The sequence below is a fragment of the Wyeomyia smithii genome, chromosome 1 (genome assembly GCF_029784165.1).
Source record: "Wyeomyia smithii strain HCP4-BCI-WySm-NY-G18 chromosome 1, ASM2978416v1, whole genome shotgun sequence".
Taxonomy (NCBI): domain Eukaryota; kingdom Metazoa; phylum Arthropoda; class Insecta; order Diptera; family Culicidae; genus Wyeomyia; species Wyeomyia smithii.
This window is the reverse complement of record NC_073694.1, coordinates 77,414,708-77,439,475: the sequence shown is the minus strand read 5'-3', so window position 1 is coordinate 77,439,475 and position 24,768 is coordinate 77,414,708. Positions and strand designations below refer to the sequence as shown.

At 35.5% G+C, this 24,768-nt stretch overlaps 1 protein-coding gene across 1 annotated transcript; it reads left to right on the top strand.

Moving 5' to 3' along the window:
* Nucleotides 1-1,606: 1,606 nt before the first annotated feature.
* LOC129726184 (cytochrome P450 4g15) lies at nt 1,607-24,414 on the top strand. The gene is made up of 5 exons (XM_055682895.1): nt 1,607-2,084; nt 8,463-8,660; nt 16,864-17,046; nt 23,005-23,919; nt 23,978-24,414. The coding sequence occupies exons 1-5, from the start codon at nt 1,865-1,867 to the stop codon at nt 24,163-24,165; spliced, it is 1,704 nt and encodes a 567-aa protein (XP_055538870.1). The 5' UTR covers nt 1,607-1,864; the 3' UTR covers nt 24,166-24,414.
* The last annotated feature ends 354 nt before the right edge of the window (nt 24,415-24,768 follow it).

Sequence of the window (24,768 nt, the reverse complement as noted above, 5' to 3'; positions counted from 1 at the left end):
TTTGAATCAAAGCCGAGTTCTAAATTCTCGTTAATTTCATAAACAAAACATGTTTGAATCTATATATAAATAGCACCTAGTAGCAATAAAAATAGAATAACCAACATGTTAAACCTCAAAGATCGACTAGAAAAATCATTTTTCGTTGATTTTTCAGTGCAAGAAGTTACATCATAGTCTAAGTGTTCAAAATTTGATGAAGTACAGTATATTCTGCAGCTTTGATTTTCGTGTTGCATTCTCATACATTCAACGCACTCTGCGATGTTATTATTGCACGACGGCATTCATAAAAGATCTACATAAGACAGCACAATGTAACATTATGTGACATTATCGTTATTCGAAAGTTTCATGAAACACAAAGTTAAAACCAGGTAACAAAACACTATTAAGCAACAACCAGTGCTTAACGTTAATTCAATTTGAAAGTAGTGTCTCATTTGTTTTGAATTTCTATAGTGCAACCAGAAATGTTTCTTGCAACTTAAATATATCTTTTAAACAATGAACATTATATCAGTTAAAAATCATTTCAAGAGCTGTTTAGGTATTCAACATATCAATTGACTACTATACACAATTAGATAGCTCCGAAAGAAACTTTCTAAGAGAGAGTTTAGATACCAGTGTATTTTGATTTTGAGAAATAGTTACTGATTTACGAATTCTCATTAATTATAAATAACCAATCCATTATATCGTCGGTTTTGTGCAACACTTACACAACTCAAAAGTCATAGTTTCGAGAAAAACGCGTTTGAAAATCAACGTCGAAAAATTGTTTTCAATTTTCAAGAAAACTTTAAAGTTTAAGATTTCCAATCCTTATCTAACACTTTTAGGTATATTATGCACATATTATGAGCATGTTGAACAAGTTAAAACTTTTTTTTCCGTTATACGTTATAGTTATAGTTATATACATTATACGTTATAGAGAAATTTTGATTCGTGCAGCAAAGGCAGTTCTACTTATAACTCTGGATTCTTTGGGAATTTTGAAATTTTGGGTTTCGTGGGATCAAACTTACCAATATTTGGCATCGTTTGGCATCAAAAACTCAAAAATGCAAAATTTTGAGTTGTTCCAGTGTTGCACGAATCCGACGATATATAGAAAATTTATTTAAGTGTTTAAAACACAGCAACATGATTATTTAAATGCTCAAAACACAGCAACATATCATGTTCGTAATTCATTTCTACTGACCATAACCGCTGTGGTCATAATCTGCTAGCATTTTATTTATGAATTAAAACATATGAATACAACAATAAATAGCTATATTCAAAATTTGGATTGCATTTTTGAGTGAAATGGATTGCAAAAAGTTAAAATATTTTTGACTTGAGAGAACTTTTACATTGCGTAGTACTCTTTGCCCACGCTGACGTTGCACCGGTCCACAGGTGATACCAATAGCATCAACGAATAAAATTTTCCATGCTCGCACACGCCGTAGCCATGTGCAAGGAGAAACATTCGTGCACTTGGTGAATACTACACTGCAAACCACACCGTCGCTCGACCATGCGACAAGTCACTTTAGTTCAAACGACCAACACTGGTGAGAATATGTAGCGACTATAAAAACAAATTTACTAAATTCTCTATCAGTCAGTTACGGTGGATCGACCGCGGTGGTTGCATACATCCAGAAGTAGTGGATGGCCATTAGTGTCCTGGAATAAAATTACCTTAAGACATGGAATAAATTGCAAAGTAGTGGTGAATTGGTTTTAGTGAACAATTCATAATCCTGAATCAATAGCATATTCGTTATCGAAAAAAACGGTGCTTATTTTTTGTGCATTTTTGAACCAAACAGGAATTAAAAGTGTGTGCCTAAAGCAACTAAAAATGTCAGCAACAGTAGCAGCAGCAGATCAATTAACGGCGAATGCCAATATTGCTTCGCCGATAAATGTGTTTTATTTTCTGCTAGTGCCAGCCTTATTACTCTGGGTGTTCTACTGGAGATTATCCCGTCGGCACATGCTAGAATTGGCGGAAAAAATACCAGGCCCTCCTGGATTACCCATCGTGGGCAACGCATTAGAACTGATTGGGACTTCCCACTGTGAGTATCTACAATTTTGTGAAAGTTCTGGTTACAATTACCTTTGCTGGATTAATACTACGGAAAAAAAACACAAAAAGACAACTTAAACTTAAACCATTATGAGTGCAACGATACACATTTTAAAAAAGTGAACTCTACCCTCAGTAGATTGTTACTTTTAAACAGAAGAAATGTGGTCGAAGTAAAAAGTGCGAGCAAAAAATATAACAACACAAAATTGAAGATTGAGATTTAGAACTCGTATTTCACCATTAAATATATGAACAGTAAATAAAATATAGAAAAAGTTCTCTGAGTGCCAAAGGTCATGAATTCACAGATAGTTTTGATTCGTCACAACTTCTGAGTATGAATGAGTCCAATTTAAATAACCCAAAAAATTATAGAGGAATGGATTTTTACGGCACGGTCTAAAACTATCACGGATGTGATGCGAAAAATGGAATTTATTGCTCAATATTCGCCGCAATTGCGGTTGCAAATTAGGAGAAACAAACCTAATAAAAATTTTGAACTCTAAATTTGATATTAATGCTGAAAAATAGAAACAAAATCAAAGCAATTATCAACTACCAATGTTTTGTGGTCTATTTATTTGTTCTGATGTGTACTTTCGATCGGCGGTAATACTACTCTTCAACTGATCTGCGTTTAAATCGGTTGAGAAGAATAAAATTACTTTCATAGCAAACGACACAATCATAAATCACTTTTGACATCCAAAATAAATTATTTTATTCAGTTTTGATGCATTTCTGTGCAAACGTATCCAAAATAGTCAAAATATTGACTTACCCACAATTGTACGGTCATAGTTTCCCATTATCACAATTATGGGTCTTTTCTCATAATATACCAATCAAAATTATTACATTTGCAAATAATCTCGTCTAAAGAAGAGAATAAATGTATTTTTTTAACAGTGACTCATAATTGTGTCTGACCTACAATTGTGAAGTGACTGTATACCTGGAATAAAGCATTTTTGAAATGATTGCTTAAAACATTATCATTTCATTGGAAAATTGTTTCATTCGATTTGATTATATCAGACGTTTTGTATTATATTGGCTTAATTATCACAAGTTAAAAAAAATGTACCCAGGATGGTAAAAAACAACGAAAGTTTGACCCGATCATCTCCGACTTCTTTCGGCTTTTTCTTGAGTAAATTGTAAAAGTAAATTGAAAAAAATAAGAACATTGCAAAATGTTCAGTTGTTTGGTGAAATTATTATTGTTGAAATTTTCACGCTAAAAGAAAATAGTAAAAAAAGATTAAAACTTGTTTTAAGATGTTTTTTTTTATTTTTAATAGAAACTTTAAGTCTTCAAACTGATTTCTATTCTCATGCATTTTGATACTCTTTGGCTTATTGTCAACGACAATTGAAAATAATTAAGATCATTTTTCTTAACTACATAAAAAGCAAATTTCATCGTATTTACAGCTATACCGCACAGTTACGGTAATATTACACTGCGAACGTGCTATAGTTAAAATTTCGAAACACATTTCATTTACTGTACTGAGGCGAAATCTTATCCAAATCGGTGGAAGAATACTACAAGGTATACATCCCTAGGGTTGTATGAAATGGTGACGTGGGACTAAACACTGTAATTAGGGGATTTTTTGTTACAAAATATGCAGAGTCCGCCGACAGAATCAATGTGTTTGCTCGGTGACTTACGTATTTTTATTTTCAGCCTTGCCTGGAAATTTATTTTTAGAAAAATTTTCAATAACACTCAAAAGAATTTCGTTTATATTTGACGATATTATGCCTGTAGTATTTTTTGTGCAAACAACATGTATTTGACAAAGCCCATTGTTCTTGTTGAAGAAGTACCAAGAATTTCTCGTACGTAATACGTCAAAGTCAGATTTAGAATTAAAATCCTCAAAAACCGAATCCAATAATACTTACGTTATCATATTGAATGGTTTTGTCCTTGTCCTTGTTTGTTGAGTAATTTAAAGTAACCATATTTATGAGATAAACTTACAATCACCATCAGCAGCAGCATTGCAGTTTTTCCTCGATTGCACACAAATAGAAATGTACGAACAGTACGCTGCAGTACGAATAGAAGTGTACCGCTAAAATGTACGAATAGAAGAGTACCGCTGCAATCTTAGACGACGAGAGACCTGCGGCTCTTTGCTCCACTGGTACTGTTGCTTCTACCAGCATGTTTTCTGTCAAGACATCAGTTTTTATTAGTTTTAACAGCAGGTTTAGGAATTGTTCAAGCGTGGGGATTGTTTCAAACTTTTCGGAAAATTTTTACCTTCGACACATCATATTAGTCTAAGCTCATGGAAGCAAACATAAATTGAACTATAAGGATGGGGAGACTCTGTCAATTTTTATATCGATATTGATACAGAGAATATCACAGGAAACGGTTGGTGTCCATCCACGTCGTCTGTGCTAGGAATGCTCGCATGTAATTGGTTCATTATTCGCGTAAATTTGTTATTGAAATTTTTTATCAATTTTACCGCTTTGCAATGAAATTAGAGTGATAACTAGCATATTAAAAAATTGTTCTACATTTTATCTATCCAACAACGCATTGATTATTGTTATCCATCAAGTGGTTATGCTGTTATTAACGTTTGAAATCTGACGCAACATTTGCCAGTTTCATTTGAAGTTTTACAGAATGCATCCCAGTATAGTAAACAAAGACGTAGTCCCACGTCAAAAAATGATTTCGACAAGAAATTAAAAAATCAACTACTGGCCACGAAGCTCATTAGCAACATTATCTGTAATAGATAATTCATTTATCGTGATCTGTTCATCAGAACTGCAATGTATCAAATCACAATATGCCAATCGATTAGCCCTAGTTCTCTGTACTCAAGACAGATTCTACAAAGTCCACCACAGATTTTACAAAGTCATCCTCATTACATATGATGCAAAGTGAATACTGCCCAATAATGGGACTCACATAAGAGAGAAAAGCATCGCAATGTGACATCTGCCGTGAAATTAGAGTTTTGGATATGAGTTCCATACAGCTAGCTGGCATCCCGCCATGTTTCGAGGACTAACATCTCAGCGTGTGTGTAAACGAGATAGCCTATCACCGCCACTTTTCATACGCATAACATATCATCTGTCAATGGGGTCCGCAAACCGCGGATCCGCTGCGATGTTAGCTGCGATGAAACAAAGCAAATAAGATAGAGATGCCAGCTAACTGGTTCCATATCACTGAAGTGAAAACGGACGCAAAACGTCGGGGATTTATTTCACGACCATCTTGAACGAAGAACGAATTTCACGAAGATGAGATAATTCCTTGAAATCGATTGATTTGTGGTAATCTCGAAAAATGATTTCCGAAAAAACTGATTTTCTGGGACTTATACATTTTTGAGCCGGAAAACTTTTTTATTTCACTTGTCCTACTCTCGGGGTATTACGTTATCCACTTCACTGTCAATCTCACTCACGGAGCTAATTTTTGTCACCTCACTTTAGGTGGAATCGGAAATAAGTCTCAAAAATATATGTGAACGTGAGAGTGCAATATATTTCACCGTGAAGTGACTCCCGTCATAAGTAACAATGATGCAATCAAACATTATACCTTGGAAGAATTACTGAGCAAGAAAATGCAGAGAAGTTTTAAAATAAAATATGACATTATTGTTCATCCTAGACATTTGCAAAATCAACAAGAACAATGGCAAACTTGCCCATCGGTTGTCACCGCAGGGTTTAAACTTTTAAATTATTGGACAGTACATACACAGAAACGTAAAACAACGACAATGGAGTTTTCCCATTATCAGCGTTGTCTTTGCTTTCAAACAATACTATAGTTTCCCCGTCCAATGTCGCCGTAAAAGTGAATCAAAGCACTTTTTAGTGTTTAGAAAACAATAAATCTTTTTTTTTTGCGAAATAGTGCTCGAAAACATAAAGTTGACAATGCCTCATGAACTACAACATGTGTATACATTTATAAGCTGTACTTCATAGATCAAGATCAGAGGCAGGATACAGCTGTTATCAATGGAAATGTGCATTCCCGAGCACACATTTTTAGATTTTGTTTTCTAATCCGTAACTGTAAAACCGTAATTGTTATTTCATGAGATTATCAATTAGTTAGACCTCCTCTCCAACAAACAGTTGGCCGCAAATTCGAGTTCTGAATCGGAATGTAACACCAAGGCTCTATATAAATAATAGCAGCTATAAATCTAATCAGTTTATGACAAATGATTGAAAATGTTTGGTACAGTAGGTAAAAACCGAAGAGACTTAAAAAGATTTTTTTTCTATGAGGATTGGAATGTTAATAATAATAATCCAGAAATATAAATTCACCACTAGTATGATAGTATGAATCTGTGCGAATAAGTTTTTAATATTTATTATTGCTTGCTGGATATGTTTCCAATCTTCTACTCATATCAGGCAGGATATAGTAAAAGCTGCCATCCAAAATTTAAATGCATGTTAAGGGTGAGAACTATTCTATGGGCCTTATTACATAAGACGAGTCAAGTATGTCGACTCGACTCCATAAGGGTGAAACGGTATTGATGCCTCAAACTGCCGACTTCGAGCCACCACTTCGAATTTTCAGAAGCACAAGATTCGGAAATAGATAATGCGTTCCCTGTGAAAACGCTATTTCTTGCTTGCTTCAGCGCAGCAAACATAAAATAGTGTTTTCACAAGTGACGCATTAACTGTTACCGTGCTTCTTGTGCTTCAGAAATGTAAATTCGAAGTGGTGGCTCAGAGTCGGCCATTTGTGGATTCAATACGTTTTGTCCTTAAGGAAGTCGACTGTAACTTGACTGATGACAGCTGAGTCAAGAGCTTTCAAGCAGTCGACTCAGTTGAGCTACTCCATTGACATTCACGCAACTCTATCTGGTCACTTAAGTTATACCACAGAGTGATACCAAAACATTGCTCGCATAAAATGGCTCTCGACTCGTCTTGTGTAAGAGGACCTATGGCACGGGAAGTAATGGGCAAAACTGCGTAACCACGACAATCGTGTATTTGATGCCGAGCAGTAGTGAATGACTAAAAAGAAGAACTGGCTGTGATTCTTAAATCGAAAGGACGTAGACACGAACTACCTACTCAAAAAAAAACTTCATTGCTTTGAGCATAGCCAATACTGGTAGCGCCGCGCAGTTTTTCTGCAGCAATCTTATGCAAAAGGGGGCCGAAGAAAACCATTGACGAAGACGTTCGATACCTTATCTTACTCACAGGCTCAAAAACCAAATAAAAACTATCGTAGCCAACCATACGGTTGTGCGTCGAATATTTTTTTTTATTTTTGCTTATTTTTCGACGACCCAATTTCGTTACTTTTGTGCCAATCACTGACGTCTACGTAGGTGACCCTAGGCACCTAGACCCCTATATATCGACCCGTTTTATTTAAATATGTAACTTGGTAACAATAGCACAATCTGATGCAGTGCATCTGTTAAATGTGTTATGAAACCTGTACAGAATTATTTTTATAAAGTTACCCAAAAATTGTATAATTTTACGTTTTGATAACGCCTGACATTTTTGGGTCAAAATAAGCACCTAATTATCAATTATGTTTATAATTTTATTCTTGGTATGTATATACCGAGAAAAAAAAACCAAGCATATGTAGCTAAATAAAGCAGCTGGATTTGGTGTTAACACTCAAAAACGAATATCAACTTCTTTTCTCTTCTTCAGTCCAGTTCAACGTCAAATGTAGGTTTTTCTGTGCGCAGGTATTTCTTTAAACAACATAAAACATTATTCGTAACGACAAAACAGTACTACGTCGTTTTGCGACGACTATTTCGGCAAACACACAGGTTGTAACATTCGGCTATGTTATGCTAATTAGTTCCATTGTGCCAAACAAGGAACCCAACAATAGATAATATCTTTCGTTAAAATACAGTGTACTAACTAAAAGATTCGTCCGTCACACTGATGATTTTTATAGTAATGATATTTTACTTGCTTGGACGCAAGACAAAAAGTAGACCCTAAACAGGAAATAATTATTTACTCCCGCGCTACATAATCAGATATAATAGAAGAAAAGGAGGTTGATTGACCTGACACTCTCTTTCGCGTCATTTCCATATCTACATTCCACATTCATTGATACATTTGTCGCACGTATCATTGCATCATAGCATACAACAATTCTGTAGGCGCAATATTAAATCCAACTTACGTCTGGCGGTACATAGGCTGTGCTAAGAAGATAACTGCATCTCGTTATCGTTGTTAGCCAACTGAACTCCGCACAACGTTCTATTCGATTCCAACTAACATTTCGAAACATTCTTCTAATCGCATGCAATTTTCTTCCTTCTAGCTGTTTTTCGAAATGTAATCGAAAAAGGAAAGGATTTTAATCAAGTGATCAAAATCTGGATCGGTCCCAAATTGATTGTCTTCCTGGTGGATCCCCGAGATGTTGAACTTCTGCTTAGCAGTCACGTGTACATCGATAAGTCGCCAGAATACCGTTTCTTCAAACCATGGCTGGGAAATGGTCTGCTGATCAGTACAGGTGAGTTCACGTTGTCGTCTGTTGCTATGAAAAACTTCACACAGATTAATTTGCATACACACACGACTTTCAAATGAAACCTTTCGTCGGTGTGTTACTATATCAGAACGCTGAATAATTGCTCGTGACGTATTGTAAGTAGCTGATCGGCATTAATTCAGAATTAATTTCTGTCGTGCTTTAGTTATAACTTGATTCGCCAATTGACTTTGCATGCCCTCTCTATTTCCGGCTCCTATGACGCAAGCTACTTTTTCGGATATGTAAATTCGATTCGGTATTATTAACATCAGTTGCAGAGTTGGTTTTATTGTTCTTTTTGGTTTTATTGATACACCTTTGTCCTGTTATTTGATTCTTGTTAATTTTATTACTGTTGTTGCTAACTGTTTTACAAATGTTTGATGACACTTTTTAAATATTGACTATTGCGAAAATTTTAAATACTCTTCATTCTGAAATGAAACACAATATATAGGAATTTTTTTATCAATAATATTTTCTTGCAATTCCAATTCAATTTACATTATTTTTGGTAGGTTACGCGAGTTCTCTAACTTTTTTCTTAACACCACTCATAAGCTTCTGTACAGTGCTTTCTCCGACCATTTTCACCACTTTCGGTCAATCTTCGGGCAGTTTGGTGGATTCATCTTCTTTGGTACATACGAGACATTGTTGGATTTAGATCGCTCTACCGTATCTTCAGAGCAGGAAACCAGGAAACAAGAAAGATTGTATGATTTAATATAATCAAACACTCTTTCACGTAGATTCTGTTATTTATTGTGTCAGTTGTAATGAACGGACGAGACATTCGCAAATGACTTGCCACGCCATAACCTTCTTGCCGAATTTTTCGGTGTAACCTTCATTCCCTTGGGTGTGGTAAATTGCGGTCCTGGCAAAGTCTTATAGTCTAATATTAGGTAGGTTTCGTCATCCATAACACACCCAACTTCCTGGGCCTCATTTTCACAGATTCAGACTATCTGTTGTTTCGTTTTGGCTGCTTCTACTTCCAACGAGTCTAAAAAAATCTTTGTGAGAAAGCTGGTCGTGAGTACTAGGTATATCACAAAGCAAGATAAAATATGAAAAAAAGTAAATGAAGCGAATTGCAGCTACTACTCATCAGTTGCTCAACAAAACTAATATGAACTAACAAACTTGAGGGCTATTTCACTGGACCTGCTTTGTTAAACATTGAAAAAGCATTCGACAGTGTAAATATTGAACCCTAGGAAATAGTCTGCGTCAATTTGATTCTTCGTTTTCAGCAATTTAGCTAATTATTTTTCTGACGATGCGTTATTTTTTGCATGTTTTTTTCTTAATCAATAAAGAAATATCAAAACATAAATTTTGTTGGTGGTTAGGTTAGGTAAGGTTAAAACGATTTGGAGCGAAGGTCTGTTTTAGCTTTTCGTATCATTTCGGAATAAATCCGATATTGCCTTGCCGCAAATCCGCTAAAGTTGCATTAGCATAGTGTGACAATGCAAGGTCTGGCCAAAACACTACTTTGTCATTTTTATGGTACTTATTTTCTAAGTTTCAAACCCATTTCATGCAGATACTTTCTCACCGTTCATGGATCAATCTGATATTTATCGCCCAGCTCACGATATGATTTCGCTCGAAACTTTGCTCTTTTTCAAGGCGCATTTTCGTCCGAAACCAGATTTTCTTTTGAAGGTATTTCCATTCTCGAAGAGTTTCTCAATAATATATATAAATGTTGTTTTTATATCCAAGATCTTTAAAATAGTGGAACACTTCACTTTCACATTTTTCTTTATTTCGCTCACAAAAATTGAAAATCAATTTACGACGGTCTTCTTCCGACAACGCATTTTTCTCAACTAAGCGTCACCTGACAGAATCGACCGGTCGTGTTACCAGTTATATAAAAGTGGTCTCCATTTTGTGGAGAAGTATTTTTCGACTTGTGCAGCACTTCTTAATCGTAGACCAATTTAAAAGTTGTTCGAACTTTTTCCTCACACGTTTTATGTGTGCTTAGATTAGACTAAAAAACGTTTAAGTATGATGCAAAACATGATTAAAAATTTTGTAGTTCATCTCTACATTTTTGACGTAGGACTTTGACTACGTGAAACTGGTTAATACTCGGCTAGATTTCAAACGATAACTAACATGTTGTTTGAAACAACCCTTTTTAAAGAAAACAGTTTGTTAGAATGATTGTAGAGCCTAATAAAAACTGATGTTTTGAAAGAAAACATGCCGGTAAAGGCAACAGTACCATACATCACTGCTGATCTCTCGTCGTCTATCCTTGCAGCGGTACAAGATTTTCATTCGTCTACAATCAAGAAAAAAATACAATGCTGTTACTGATGGACCTTAACAGTCTGTCTCATAAAGATGGTTTCAGTTCATTCAAACTATCAAAAATAGGTTATGAAAACCATGAGTTACTTAATATGAATTGAATATTTTTGCAACGGTTTAAATTATTTTCATTTCATTCGATTCTTGATGTTCATTAAACAGTAGTGATCGGCACAATAGGCCATTACACTGAATTCTTTCAACTTCACTTTTTTTTTACAGTTAGTGGTAATAATATACCTATAATCACATATGTATTTGTCCCACCTGCATTTTTGCAGAGTTAAGAAAACAGTGGTTTTTTATCTGGTTTTAGTTTTTTTTTTTTTCTCGCTTATTTTCCGTCGGTCTAGTTCCGCCACTGTTGTGGCCAATCACCGACGCCCAGGGAGGCGACTCCACACCCAGGACCCTAACTCACGACCCGTTTATTAACGGACCGGCGCCAACGGCTTTACTTCCTCATGCGATGGAAGGCGTGATCCCAGAGATTTTTGCCTCAGAAAATCTCCCAGTGTCGGCTAGGATTGAATCTAGACCAGTTGGGTTGGTTGTGAGTGGATCACGCCACCTCACAACCATCGACACCTATGTCGGCGGTGGGATTCGAACCCAGGCGTCGAGCGTGGTTGGCGGAGACGTTACCAACCACACTAGGCCCCCGCTCTATCTGGTTTTAGTTAAAATTGCAAAGAAAAAATAGGTAGAGACTGATAAACGATTATTTATGCCATTGAGTAGCAAAATTATCGCATACCGGCTTCAGTTCTTCTCAGTCGCAACTGCTCTGTGTAGAAGTAGTTGTGTTTTTCTACAATCTAAAACCGAGGTACCTACGTTACATGTCAAAACTTTGATTTTTGTGCTTGGATTTTTGTAATATGTTGTTGACCTTGCCGAGTTTGTGATGATCTGCTAAAATCGAGAATAACCTGCATCACTCGAAGTTGAACCAAGTTTCCACTATCTGTCAAACTTAGATGCGTGATGTCACCGTGCGATGGTCTATATCAAAAGAGTAAATTCTTTGGAATATAAATTTATAGAAGAGTAAAGCCTGTATTACACTCTTTGTCCAATGGTCATATATTTGACCTTCTGACATAATGGTAAAATTTATTTGACATCATGGTTGTTGTTTGTCCGTGTTTGCCCCATGTAAAATTAGAGAGTGACAACCAATTATCTTTTTATCTGTCAAAAAATGACAAATATTTGACGCTTGGTCAAAGAGTGTATTAGAGCCTTAAGAGCCGTCGAATGTTTGTGGATTGGTTGTTTATTAACTTTTTGTTGTTTATTAATATTATTTATATAGTCTTTTTTACATTTCAACGTTAGATGGCTTTTTGATTTTAACTTACCAGTAAAATAAGTATGTAAGCTGTCATAAAATAGTGGGTTAATGAAAAAAACTTATTTGTCAAGTAAAAAACAAAAATGAATCTTTTCAAATTTTAAGACTGTCTTGCTGCTACCAGCTACTAAATAAGTTAACCGTTGATCGTGTGATACTATCGCTATTTTTATATAATTGATTATTGCCGGAATTCTTTAATTATTTTGTCTATGCAACGGATTTGGAATTATATTCTGAGTAAGATTAGGATAAATGCCTGTTGCCAGAGATGACTAGTACAAGATACCTAGCTCTTACAGTATGCAGCGGACACGATTGTCGCTGCGCGTGAACGAAGGCCGAGCTAATTTGTATACTGGTAAATTGATGATGACGGCAAGGTGGCGAAAGGTGAAGCATGTTTTTCTATATCATTGTACGATCCTGCCATCTAATTTTCCATGTCCTTGCTCGGTGCGGCCACCTGATAATCAAAATACGGTGCTGCCATCTAGTTTTCATTTTCATCTAGCGGATTATGCACGATAAATTGATTTTGCTAATAACCAGTTTTGTGCGCATTTAAGTCGTCAGATGGCAGCACTAACCGTTGTAAAGGTGTCGAGGGCAAAATGTATGAAAAAATTGAAGTCAGGTATCTTGTTCTAGTCATCAACAACGATATACATGATCCGTGTAAAATAAATATTGTTTGAAGAACAATCATCCAAAAGGGAAATTTTTTCGAATTTTGTTGAATATATTTTCGAAATTTATTTAAAGGGGAGATTGAGAATAAAAATACGTCAATCACTGAGCAAAAAAAACTGATTCAGTCTGCGGATTCTGAAACCCTGAGAACTGCAAATCCCTTTTAATTTTTTTTTAATAGGGGGAGATGTTTTGTGATGAATTAATTATTTAATAATATTTATTCAGAATTTTTATTGTGTGTTCTACCACAAAGGGTAACATATCAACACTATTACATATATTTTAAGTTTTATTTCATTAAAAGATGCTTCCGCAGTTAAGTGAATATAATTGTAGGAAAATTGTAAACCTACTTGTCAAGAAAAAAAAGAATTTAAAATTAAACCCTAATCTAACCTTACACCTATCTTACTTACTATAAAGTGAGCTAATCGTTGTAATTGAGGATTGCAACGTTTTTTTTTTCGGAACTTATTGATAATTTGGTTTGACATATTTTCTAATGTTTCCATTTAGTAAGCCTGTGTAGTTCATTCGTGCTAAACCAGCGTGGACGCTTCAATATCATTTTCAGAAGCTTGTTCTGAATCCTTTGAAGCATCTTCTTTCTGGTTGTACAACAACTTGTCCAGATGAGGACTGCATATAACATTGCTGGTCTAAATACTTTGTTTGGATATTCTCAATGTGCTCCTTAAAGGTAAGATTTTTATCATAAATTAGCCCTAAATATTTAACTTGGTCAGACCAAGTTAAGATTGCACCGTTCATCTTAACAACATGATTATAGGTGGGTTTGAGAAAAGAAACTCTTGGTTTATGAGGAAAAATGATTAATTGTGTTTTTGATGCATTAGGAGAAATTTTCCATTTACTGCAAATAATTACAGTGTTTAGTGCTCCGTCACAATTTCGTACAACTCTCTGGGCTACCTTGTAGTATTTTCTAATTCAATTTCACTGAATACGTATACGAAAAGCCATGCGAAATTAAATCAATTCTCTCTGATTGCTGAAATTGTTTAAAATTAAACATTAGTAATAAATGCCATATTGCCACACTTGCTGCCTTTCTCTCTGTCTGTCTGTATGTCAAACACCGTCTTTTCCAAATTGAGAATGATTTCATACTTTGCTCATCGTATTATGTACAGATGCCGTTTGGGATTTGTAAGACAATATCATTACATAAAAAAAAGTGAAAATATGATTCGAATAAATATGTGTTCTCTGTATTCCAATGACACTGGAATATTGATAGCTCAAATATCTGTTATTTCTATGATTCAGATTTCAACCTTTTAACGGACCGAGGCTGAAAAAATGTGATTAAATTTTATTGTTTATTTCTGATCACTGATCATAGCTCGTAATTATGAAGCAGAAAAAAAAACGAAAGTTGTTGGTGGCAATATAGTTGCCACTGCCTTATAAAGGTTTAATTCAATCAATGCCTCACGAGGATTTTTCTATAATTCAGTTTCAAAACACAGTGTGACGAAAGAAGATTTTATTATCTTACAAATTGTCATCTGAGTGCATCGGTCAAAATGAATGTCACTGTAGATCAGCGGTTCTCAACCTGGGGTGCGCGTACCTCTAGGGGTACGCGAAAGCCTTCAGGGGGTACGCGGGAAAAAAACTACCACAACATGATCTACCACTCTCTTCCACTATACGAGAACATTCCAAGCCAGAAGGTATAATTAATTTGGAAAATATCGTGGACAAAAATGTTGAGAACCGCTGCTGTAGAAAGTCGTCCAAAACGAATGTCACTGTAGAAAAATTCAGTTTAACTTTGCTGCATAAGGCTTTTGAATAGCGATGGTTTCACACGATTAGTGCATCGTGTTTTTTCACAAAGATTTTTTCTAAAGGAATGCAACCGTGAAATCGCGATGCGTAGCAACACCATGTCTCATATTTATTTCTTAATTGTGTTAACGTTGAACACGTCTTGAATATGATTGTATACAAAATATGAGTATGATTCGATCATTTTCAATCCATGGGGAATGTTCTAGAAGATATCTAATATTTTCTCCAAAATATTTTTTATAAGCTGGCGAGTTTGAATTTGAAAATTCCTTTCGAAACACATTACAAGAGAGGCGTAATCATACACGAAACAAAAACATTTTTCCGCAATTGATTTGCAACCTCAGGAGTTCTTCCTTCTCAGAAGCCTAAGAAAAACTAAAATTTCAATTCTCTAAACTACTGCGTATGGTGTTGCATTGTAGGAGCCCCAAGTGGCCGATTTCGAGTTTTCACGTGTACAAGACTAGGGTTTGCAATCCCTGGAACGATTTCCCGGAATTCCAGAATCCCGGGAACAGAAATATTGATTCCCGGGATCCCCGGATTGCCAAGTTCCTTGAAAAATTCCGCAAGATTTTCTATAGTTTTCTATGCAAAAGTGCAATAAAACTAAATACCCTATGAGACCACGAAACTGACGTCGAAACTAACAGCACTCAAGTGGGCCTTACACAAATCCAAGATTTGGAATGACGATCAATATTTGTTCGCCTTGTAATACCGAATTATTTGCTACAATTAATTGTCAAAAATATTTGCTGTCATTTTTGGTAAACGAAAAATCAGGCCAATATTCGCTTATCTAATGTCGTTCTTTGCTAGTTAGTTTACTAAGGCCGTTACAAATTTTATTTTCATTTAATGTCAAACCCCCCCCCCCCCCCCAATTGGATAAAAATTTTGATACCTGTAAATTGAAACCCGTAAATCAATGCGACCTGAAATAAATAAAACTCAAAGTAAGGGTAACTTGGGTCGTGGCCGCGATTTTTAAACTTTAAATCATTTTTGCAAGATAATTACGTACGTAGGCATGCGAATGCTTTTAAACTGACTTATTTTGATTCGTTTCGACCTGATTATAATTTCCAGTCAATCAATCCAAACTCCTACTTTCAATGCAATGGTGATACTAACTCCTAATATTTCTGAACTATTTTTCTGTAAATAAAAACTAGATTTGCCGAGCAGCTAATTTTTAAACTCGCATCGTGTTACGGCATAGTATATATATTTGATAAAAAATGATCTAAGAGGCTTTGCTACCGTGCTACCGCTACAGAGTTTCGAGCAAATATTTGCTATGGTGTAATATTATAGCATATATGTTATCCCGAAGAACATTTTGCCCAAAAAAGGCCGTATAGCAAATATTTGCCTCGTCTAGTGCCTAGCTAACACTCAGTTGTTTTTTCATTCCCGGGACTGAGCTAACACTCAGTTTTTTTTTATTTTCCGTTTCCCGGGAAATAAATTCTCGGGAATATTGCAAACCCTACACAAGACTCGGAAATTGTTGATGTTTCAATAAATAAAACACTGCTTTACATTGGTTTTGATGATGCAGTGGTAGTTTGGCCAAAATCGCATTAAGGATTCACGATTCCCTAAACCAAAAAAAAAATAGTTTGCATTTGGGTGGTAAAACTTCAATCCGTTCATCACCAGATCCAGAATTGAAACTGATTCAAAATCATTCTTTTACTGTGCCGCAGATTGAAAGAAGATATTCAATTCACAGTTGCTGCTTTTGGTCCTCACTCTATAGTACCTAATTTCTTTTACTTACTCTACTTATTTCACTATTGTCAAAACTTAATTTCACTATTGTCAAAACTAATCCAATTCAATTTTGTTTAAAGTGCAAACTGAATTTAATTTAATTTAAATTCATAATAAAAATTTATAAAATTACCATTTCTATTGTCTTTAAGTACTAAGGATTAAACTTTGATTTTTTTTTTTCAGGACATAAATGGCGTCAACACCGCAAACTGATTGCACCCACCTTCCATCTTAATGTGCTCAAAAGCTTTATTGATCTGTTCAACGAAAACTCGAGGCTAGTTGTAGACAAAATGCGCAAGGAAGCCGGCAAAACATTTGACTGTCACGATTACATGAGCGAATGTACAGTGGAAATACTGCTCGGTAAGTTTTTCTATATATTTGCTGAGTTTAACGACTTGCTCCGAAAGTTGTCACTTAGGGACGTGCAAACAGAAAACCGCAATAGCCTAAGTTGTCCTCCAGTTTCCAGTTTCATTAAATCATGCTATGCTTTCCATATCGTTTTAACTGCAAATATGACGAAAAGGAAATTTTCTAAGAACCTTTGCGCTTTCAAAACAGAAAGTGATTTAGTTCGAAAGTGCGCAAGTCTAGTTTATGTACTTTATAATTAGAATGGAAGTCGATAATCACCGGTAATTTCAGTTGCTGCGTTGCCTCATTGAGCGCAATACACATACGCAAGAGAAAAATGAATGGAGACAGACATTGCATAAGGAAAAGCCATTCTTGCACATGCACTACCACCAGCGTTAGATCCGTTGGTCATACATAAACCTGTCCCTAAGAAAGCTGATCGTATATTGATGCGAGAAAAAATAAGCCAAACCACTTTTTAAATGCATTACCAGCAGCTGATTGCGCCAGAGAGCGTATATGAGGCGAGGAGAAAACCTGTTCGTCTGTTTTCAGATTCGCAAGATTTTTCGTTGATTATTTCCAGCACATAGAACCGGGTGTAGGTTACGGGCTGCTGCAAGATTAATGGAAGAAATTATATAATTGGTCTACAAAATTAACCGTCATAGTTATGTGATTAAAGTAATAAAATGTTTCTGGAAAAACAACTGGATGACATGTCTCTTGTCGCCTGATCCTGAAATCAAAATGATGTGCGATCATGAAATCGCATATTTTCTCCTAGCTTCAAAATACTTTTGTTATGCCATGTTTTCAAATCTCACTTGGAAAAGGTCTTTCGAGTAAACTATGATAAAAGAAGACTTATTTGCAACTTGAGATGAAATAATTGGTATAGCTTTTACCCATCGAAGAAGGTAAACCCATCTATCGCTTAACAGTCCAATTACAAACAAAATGCTTTTGTTATTGCTTTAAGCACTGCTTTGTAAACCCATAATATTTTTAAAAGTTCACTCGTCAAAAATAATTTGAAAGTGTACAGAAATTTTTTTCTGTGAAACATACTTATCTTTACCAGAATGATGCCAATCTATCAAACCATTTTTGTAACTTATTTACGCTATGGATTGTTTTATGAAATAAAGTTAAAATTTACAAAAAAAAACTTTACTTTCATTAAGAATAACCTTGACTACAAATTACGCACGCATGAAGTGCGTAACAATATCTACAAGATCAAGTTTCTAATCAAGTGACCACCCTCACATTGAAATTTCTGAAACCTGTTTCCGGTGGGATGTATGTAATTACATGTTACTGATACATATCATAGCAATTTGCATTCGACATTCTCTGTCCAGGCTCATTGTCAACAAGCAAAGAGTGAGTAGCTCTAACAATCAATTTTACACCTTACGACAAGCTCCGGCCAAACAAACGTGGCGATTCAAACTCTCAACCTTGTACTTGACGAAGATACTAGGCGATAAAAATCATTTTATTAGCAATAAATTTTCGAAACAAATGATCGGTCAACTTATCGAAGATAAATTCTAGGAAAGCTTACAAAGGCCGTCATAAACTGAGGCTACGCGTTTTTTCCCAGAATCGCTACCTTCTGTTGTCAGTAATAATAGATTAGGAAGTAAAGCTACCGATAATTAAATGTAGTGTTGTATTGCAGATGAAAATCAGAATGTCAGCGATCAGGTATCACAGAAGCAAGCAATTATTGTTTTCATGTAACATGAACGGTAGCGAGTGTTTTTGAACTAGAAGGTTACTAGGAAGCCCCCACTATACTAGGTATATGATTTTCCATGTAAAGCAATAGAACGAAGTCTCGTATATATTCTCTAATCTCTACATCGAAGACTCTACATAGTGTTTAGAGAATTGTACATACATTTGAAAACTCAAAAACTCACTTCCAAACGGCCCGACGCGCTAAGGACATAGCCAAAAGTGTTTTAACCTCACCCACAATTGGCGCCTACGCACATAGCCTACATCATACAGAACATGAATCGAAGTGGCTTATGCTGATCTGTTTAGTTCAGGGATACCAGATGTGCAGGAAACTATACGCAGTTTTCTTTTCAATTGCCCATATCTACAGATTTTTCAGATTTTGCGCCGTTTACTGTCCCAGTTTCTTCATACATGCGTAAACTTTAAATTAACTGAAACTGCACACGAAAATTGCAAAGCTCCAGCCACGATCTTACTTACACTAACAGCAGAGACAAACAGACGTACCACTCCACACAAAATTCTAAGAAAATGCGGTTACGATTAACTCATGCGACACCTACCGGACATATTCCGCTAAAGATAAACTTTCAACTGTTTTACTGTCTCTGGCAGCACGGCACGTGACAACTGTCAACTGGGTTCAAAGGGAAAAATCACATCAGCGCCAGCACCACTGCGGCGGGAATATTCCGCGTAACTGAAACTCATTTGAATTGACCGTTATTTTGATCCACGAAAATAAATTTTGTGGTACGTCTGTTTGTCTGTGCTAACAGTCTCTTGTAAGCCTGGCAGGTTAGAATATATCTATTATAATGACTTCCTTTTTACCGTCAAAATAAATTCAGTGGTTATCAAGATGTTAAGGGGTAATATCCACCAAAAAATGTTTTTTCTTGTCATTTTTTTTATTGGCTTGAATCATGCTAAAAATATCCTAGAATCAAAATCTTTATCGCCCGAATACTGATATACACTCAAAATTCGTTTAAATCAATTTTTACCGAACAACTTTTATGCTCCAAAATTACATTTTTCGTTTGTTTTGGTGATGCTCGTTTTTGTTTTTAATTTCGAGGCTTTCCCGCATAATCAATAACCATAAACGGATGATAATGCAGATCGTTTAACGATAACTCACACAGTTGTGACTATATTCCGAATTAGTTGTTAAGCAAGTTTTATGGTTAATAATTATGCGGGTTGTAAACTAGTAGAAGTTACCTATGATCGATAACTTCAAATTTGAAGTATACAGGTCGCTGCATCAAATTTCGACCGTTACAGTGTCTCTAAAGCACGTATTTACTCACAATTTCGATTTGTTTAGTCGATCAGCTGTTCTCGTTGTGTACGTTCTTTGTTTGAGTTTTTCTATACTTTTTAACTGTGAGTTACATTCAAAAGTACTTAAATATGAGTAACAAATTTGAGTTTTGCGTGGGATCGGACGCCAACCGCGTCAAAGTCGCTGAGCATCGCATGTCCGATATCCCGAAAGAGGCTAGGCGCAACCTTACATCAGATAAAAAAAGAAAGAAGAGGAAAATAAGGCCCAGGAAGGATAACTTTACGGCGGAGGGAAGGTTAAAAAAATATTAGGGCCTTTATTATTGCGATTCATAAGGTTCATGGCATTTTGAGACTTTGAACGCGTTTTTTCTCAAAACCATGTTTTCAAAATCGGCGAGTAGTAGAACCTTAAAAGTTTACACCCGATTGACTTAAAATTTCAACTGTAGCTTCTTCATTAGATTATCTCGTGAAGTACACACGATTTTATCGATTGAATAACAACAACAAAAGTTATGAACAGTTTAAAGTAGTTTTTTTTTGTCGAAAAGCAATTTTTTCCAAAACCGTTGCCATTTTGCGAAGAAAAATTCTAAAAATATAATCATGTGTATTTCACTAGCGATACTTATGTAGATAACGAAAAAAATTTTGTTTTGGTTATAGGGGAACTGCTCCATTATTCATCTCAGCCCGTATATTCATCTCATTCAACATGTAAACACAATTGAAAACAGGAAAAAACGCATATTTTCTTCTTAAACCAATGTGCTAATCCATGGATTAGATTCTTCTTAGTTCACTTTAGATTTCTCATTAAGTAGAATTCTCAAAAACTCACTTAAAAGCTCTAAATTTGATATAATGGTCAGGCGTCTGCACTCGAAAACTCATTTACATTTACATTTCAATCACCTACCTCAGAAAACAAAATCCGCGCATTGTTCTGTACGGCTACAACGGGACTCGTTCAGCAGCCAACCAAAGTTTTTCTCATCACTAGCGGACCATTTTTTATTTTAATCACTAAACAAAACCACTCACTACACTAAGAATACTTTAATCTTTGAAACGTTCCAAAACCAGCTTGAATTAGAAGAAATATATGAGATGAATTTTTACAATTCCTAAATTTCAACTATATGTATTTTCATCTGTTTTCTCTGCCTTGAATAAAATCAAAAGTTGCCAAATCGGTTTCTGTTAATACGAACAAGTCATACGGAATATGTTGAATTATTCCGACATAATTGACATAAATGGACAGCACTGCAGTGGTAAACAACTACAGCGGATATCTAGGTAACCTACTACTACGGGCTGCGGCTACGTTCATTCATGATAATGTGATACATTCATGATTAACAGTGCATTGCAGTGTGATGAATATGGGGGCGTCGTGAGATGAATAATTGAGCAGTGATTTAAGTTTTGAGATGGATATGGGAGCGTTGTGCAAAATGGTTTGTTTTACAAAATTCAGGATAAATCTAGCTAAGTTTACTAAATATACTATACTGAACGATTCTATAAGAGCACGTAAGCGTATTTTATTTATTTGTTCAATGATTTCATTAAAATTTGTTGTTTGATCCGTGCATTCTTCGTGAATATCGGCTTAATGAGATGAATAATGGAGCAGTTTCCCTAGGTGGAGTTGGGCACGACTTCTACTGCTCGCCGCAGAAGAACTTAAAAAAAGGGGTTTACGGTAATCGCTGCACAGCCGCCATTCTGTTAAAAAAGTAGCAACATTTTCTAAGAGTTTTCTAAGAGTTACTTAATCCAACGATAAATTATTTATACACCTTGCATCTCTAATGTCCTTTAGAAAAAATCATGAAAAAAGCCCTGTTCTTTGAGCATTATATTACCCCTTAACAAAACTGATTTTACTAAAAGTTATTTGAAACAGATTGAAAACTGAAAAAACGAATATTTAGCTGTGCCTAAAAGATCAAAAAGCATTGATCATAATGCGCAAATAAAAATTTTAGAAACGTCGCTACTTGGCGAATCAGCGGAAATTGATTGTCTTAAAGCTTTACTTTCCCTGTGAATATTAATTCATATAATTGGGGGAGTGGAGAGTTTGTGACTAAAGGCTTATATTTTCACCTTCTGTATGGTTTTTGACTAATTAAATGCACCGGTTTGAACGAAACAACAACGTTTTTTCGACAATTTACTTTAAAATATCAATGAATTTTAATCAATGTATAGCTACCCGCTTCGCCCTCGCTTGAAAAGACATTTTCTGCCATAAAAAAATATGAGAGCCATGATAATTGGCAGGTAAAATTTGGATCTATTTATGTAGAGTATTAGTGATTTTACTGAAGCCCGTTGAATGGCGGATTCGAGCACCAGAGTATTGATCCAATTACCGAATTCACTGAATTGACGTGAATTTTTGTTTCTTAATGATTTTCATCTTGATTCGCAGGGTGGAATAACACTGCTCTTGAGTATATTTTGTAGAAATAACTGAAATATTAAGTTGTTTTTACACGATTTCGGGATTTACATGTTTTTTTTCTACGCTCTACGTACTCCTGGCGTAAAAAGCAATTGTAGTGTAATCTGTTTGTACAGAATGAGGCAGGTTCGTCAAAGCAATAAATATTGTTTGTAGGTACCTACGTCTTACTTTGGCTAGTAAAAATGTTCATAAGATTATCTTTTTTTAACGCATTTATCACATTTACCCCCGAAGAAATTTGGTCAGACTATGTAGGGTCATAATTTTCTTTATTGTTGTGGTTTTCCGCCTGTGGTTCCATAATTCCAGTTGTCAATAATTCGGTGCACTCAACAAAACACAAAATTTATTTATGTAACGCAATAGCAAAAGAATAACCATCGCAAAGAAAATGATGTAACACGATTTTTTTGTTTTTATTACAGAAACAGCAATGGGAGTTTCAAAGAAGACTCAGGATCAGTCGGGTTTCGACTATGCAATGGCTGTTATGAAAATGTGCGATATTCTGCATTTACGCCACCGCAAAATGTGGCTTTACCCTGATATCTTCTTCAATATGTCTCAATATGCTAAAAGACAAGTCAAACTGCTCGATACTATCCATAGTTTGACGCGCAAAGTCATTCGCAACAAAAAAGCTGCTTTTGAAACTGGAACACGTGGCTCTCTGGCTACGACATCAATTAAAACAGCAGATTATGAAAAACCAAAAAATACCGCTAATTTGAACACCGTGGAAGGACTTTCGTTTGGCCAATCCGCCAACTTGAAGGATGATTTGGATGTTGAAGAAAATGATGTTGGGGAGAAAAAAAGATTAGCGTTTCTTGATTTACTGCTAGAAAGTGCAGAAAATGGTGCTCTTATTTCGGATGAGGAAATAAAAAATCAAGTTGATACAATAATGTTTGAAGGTCATGACACAACAGCTGCTGGTAGTAGTTTCTTCTTATCGATGATGGGAATTCATCAACATATTCAGGATAAAGTGATCCAAGAATTGGATGGTATTTTTGGTGATTCTGATCGTCCAGCTACATTCCAAGATACGCTAGAGATGAAATATCTTGAACGTTGTTTGATGGAAACCCTGCGAATGTATCCGCCAGTTCCAATCATTGCACGATCGCTCAAGCAAGATCTGAAGCTTGCTTCTAGTGATTTGGTTGTGCCATCTGGAGCTACTATTGTTGTTGCTACTTACAAATTGCACCGATTGGAATCGATCTACCCAAATCCAAACGTCTTTGATCCAGATAATTTCCTTCCGGAACGACAAGCCAATCGGCACTACTATGCCTTTGTACCTTTCTCTGCCGGCCCAAGAAGCTGCGTGGGTAAGTAATTTTTCCAACAAATAAAAGGCAACAATATATAACTTTATATCTCACTCAGGACGAAAATATGCAATGCTGAAGCTGAAAGTCATTCTCTCAACCATCCTGCGTAATTTCCGTGTCATTTCGGACCTGAAGGAGGAAGATTTCAAATTACAAGCGGACATCATTCTGAAACGAGAGGAAGGTTTTCAAGTACGCCTACAGCCACGAGAACGCAAGTGTAAAACTACGACAGAACAATAGTTTAATCGAAAAGTGAACTTAAAATTCAGGAGTATATACACCTGGAATAATCATAGTTACAAGAATAGAAAAATCTGAGAGCAATCTGATACATACACAATGCTATATTTAATAATTTTAATAACATAAGACATAGTTTTTAATGTAAGGGGAATAGAACTTATGTTGTTTTAGTAGTCTCTTTTAACTCTATTAAGCTTGTATGTGTGTGATGAAATTCCGATGGATCCAATAAATTACTAAAAAGGTGCTGTGCTTTGGACTTGAATTCGAAATCTCCTGCTTGTTCAAAAAACTTATCCTTATCCTACAATTCAAACAATAAATGTTGTTAACTTCCAATTTACGAATCTTCTATCTAGCGATAAACTGAAGCTTAACAGCAAACAACAAAACTGATTTTTGGGGTGTGAACCATGAATTTCCGGCACTTAAGAACATTCCTAATTTTTATACTACGACTATTTGGACTCTCCCAGATGATCTCGAGGTACGATGCTGGCCTAACATGTCAGTCGTCGCAAGGTCGGGTCTCAGCTCGGAAGAAACTGTTAGTATCAGTGGGATCGTAGCGCTAGTTCCGCAATTGTCCTGTACACTAAA

Excerpts from the sequence above, each read along its gene's own strand:
- LOC129726184 (XM_055682895.1), top strand. The coding sequence starts at position 1,865 with ATGTCAGCAACAGTAGCAGCAGCAGATCAATTAACGGCGAATGCCAAT. Across the intron at positions 2,085-8,462 it reads ACTGATTGGGACTTCCCACT|CTGTTTTTCGAAATGTAATC; the intron begins GTGAGTATCTAC and ends TCTTCCTTCTAG. Across the intron at positions 17,047-23,004 it reads TACAGTGGAAATACTGCTCG|AAACAGCAATGGGAGTTTCA; the intron begins GTAAGTTTTTCT and ends TTTTTATTACAG.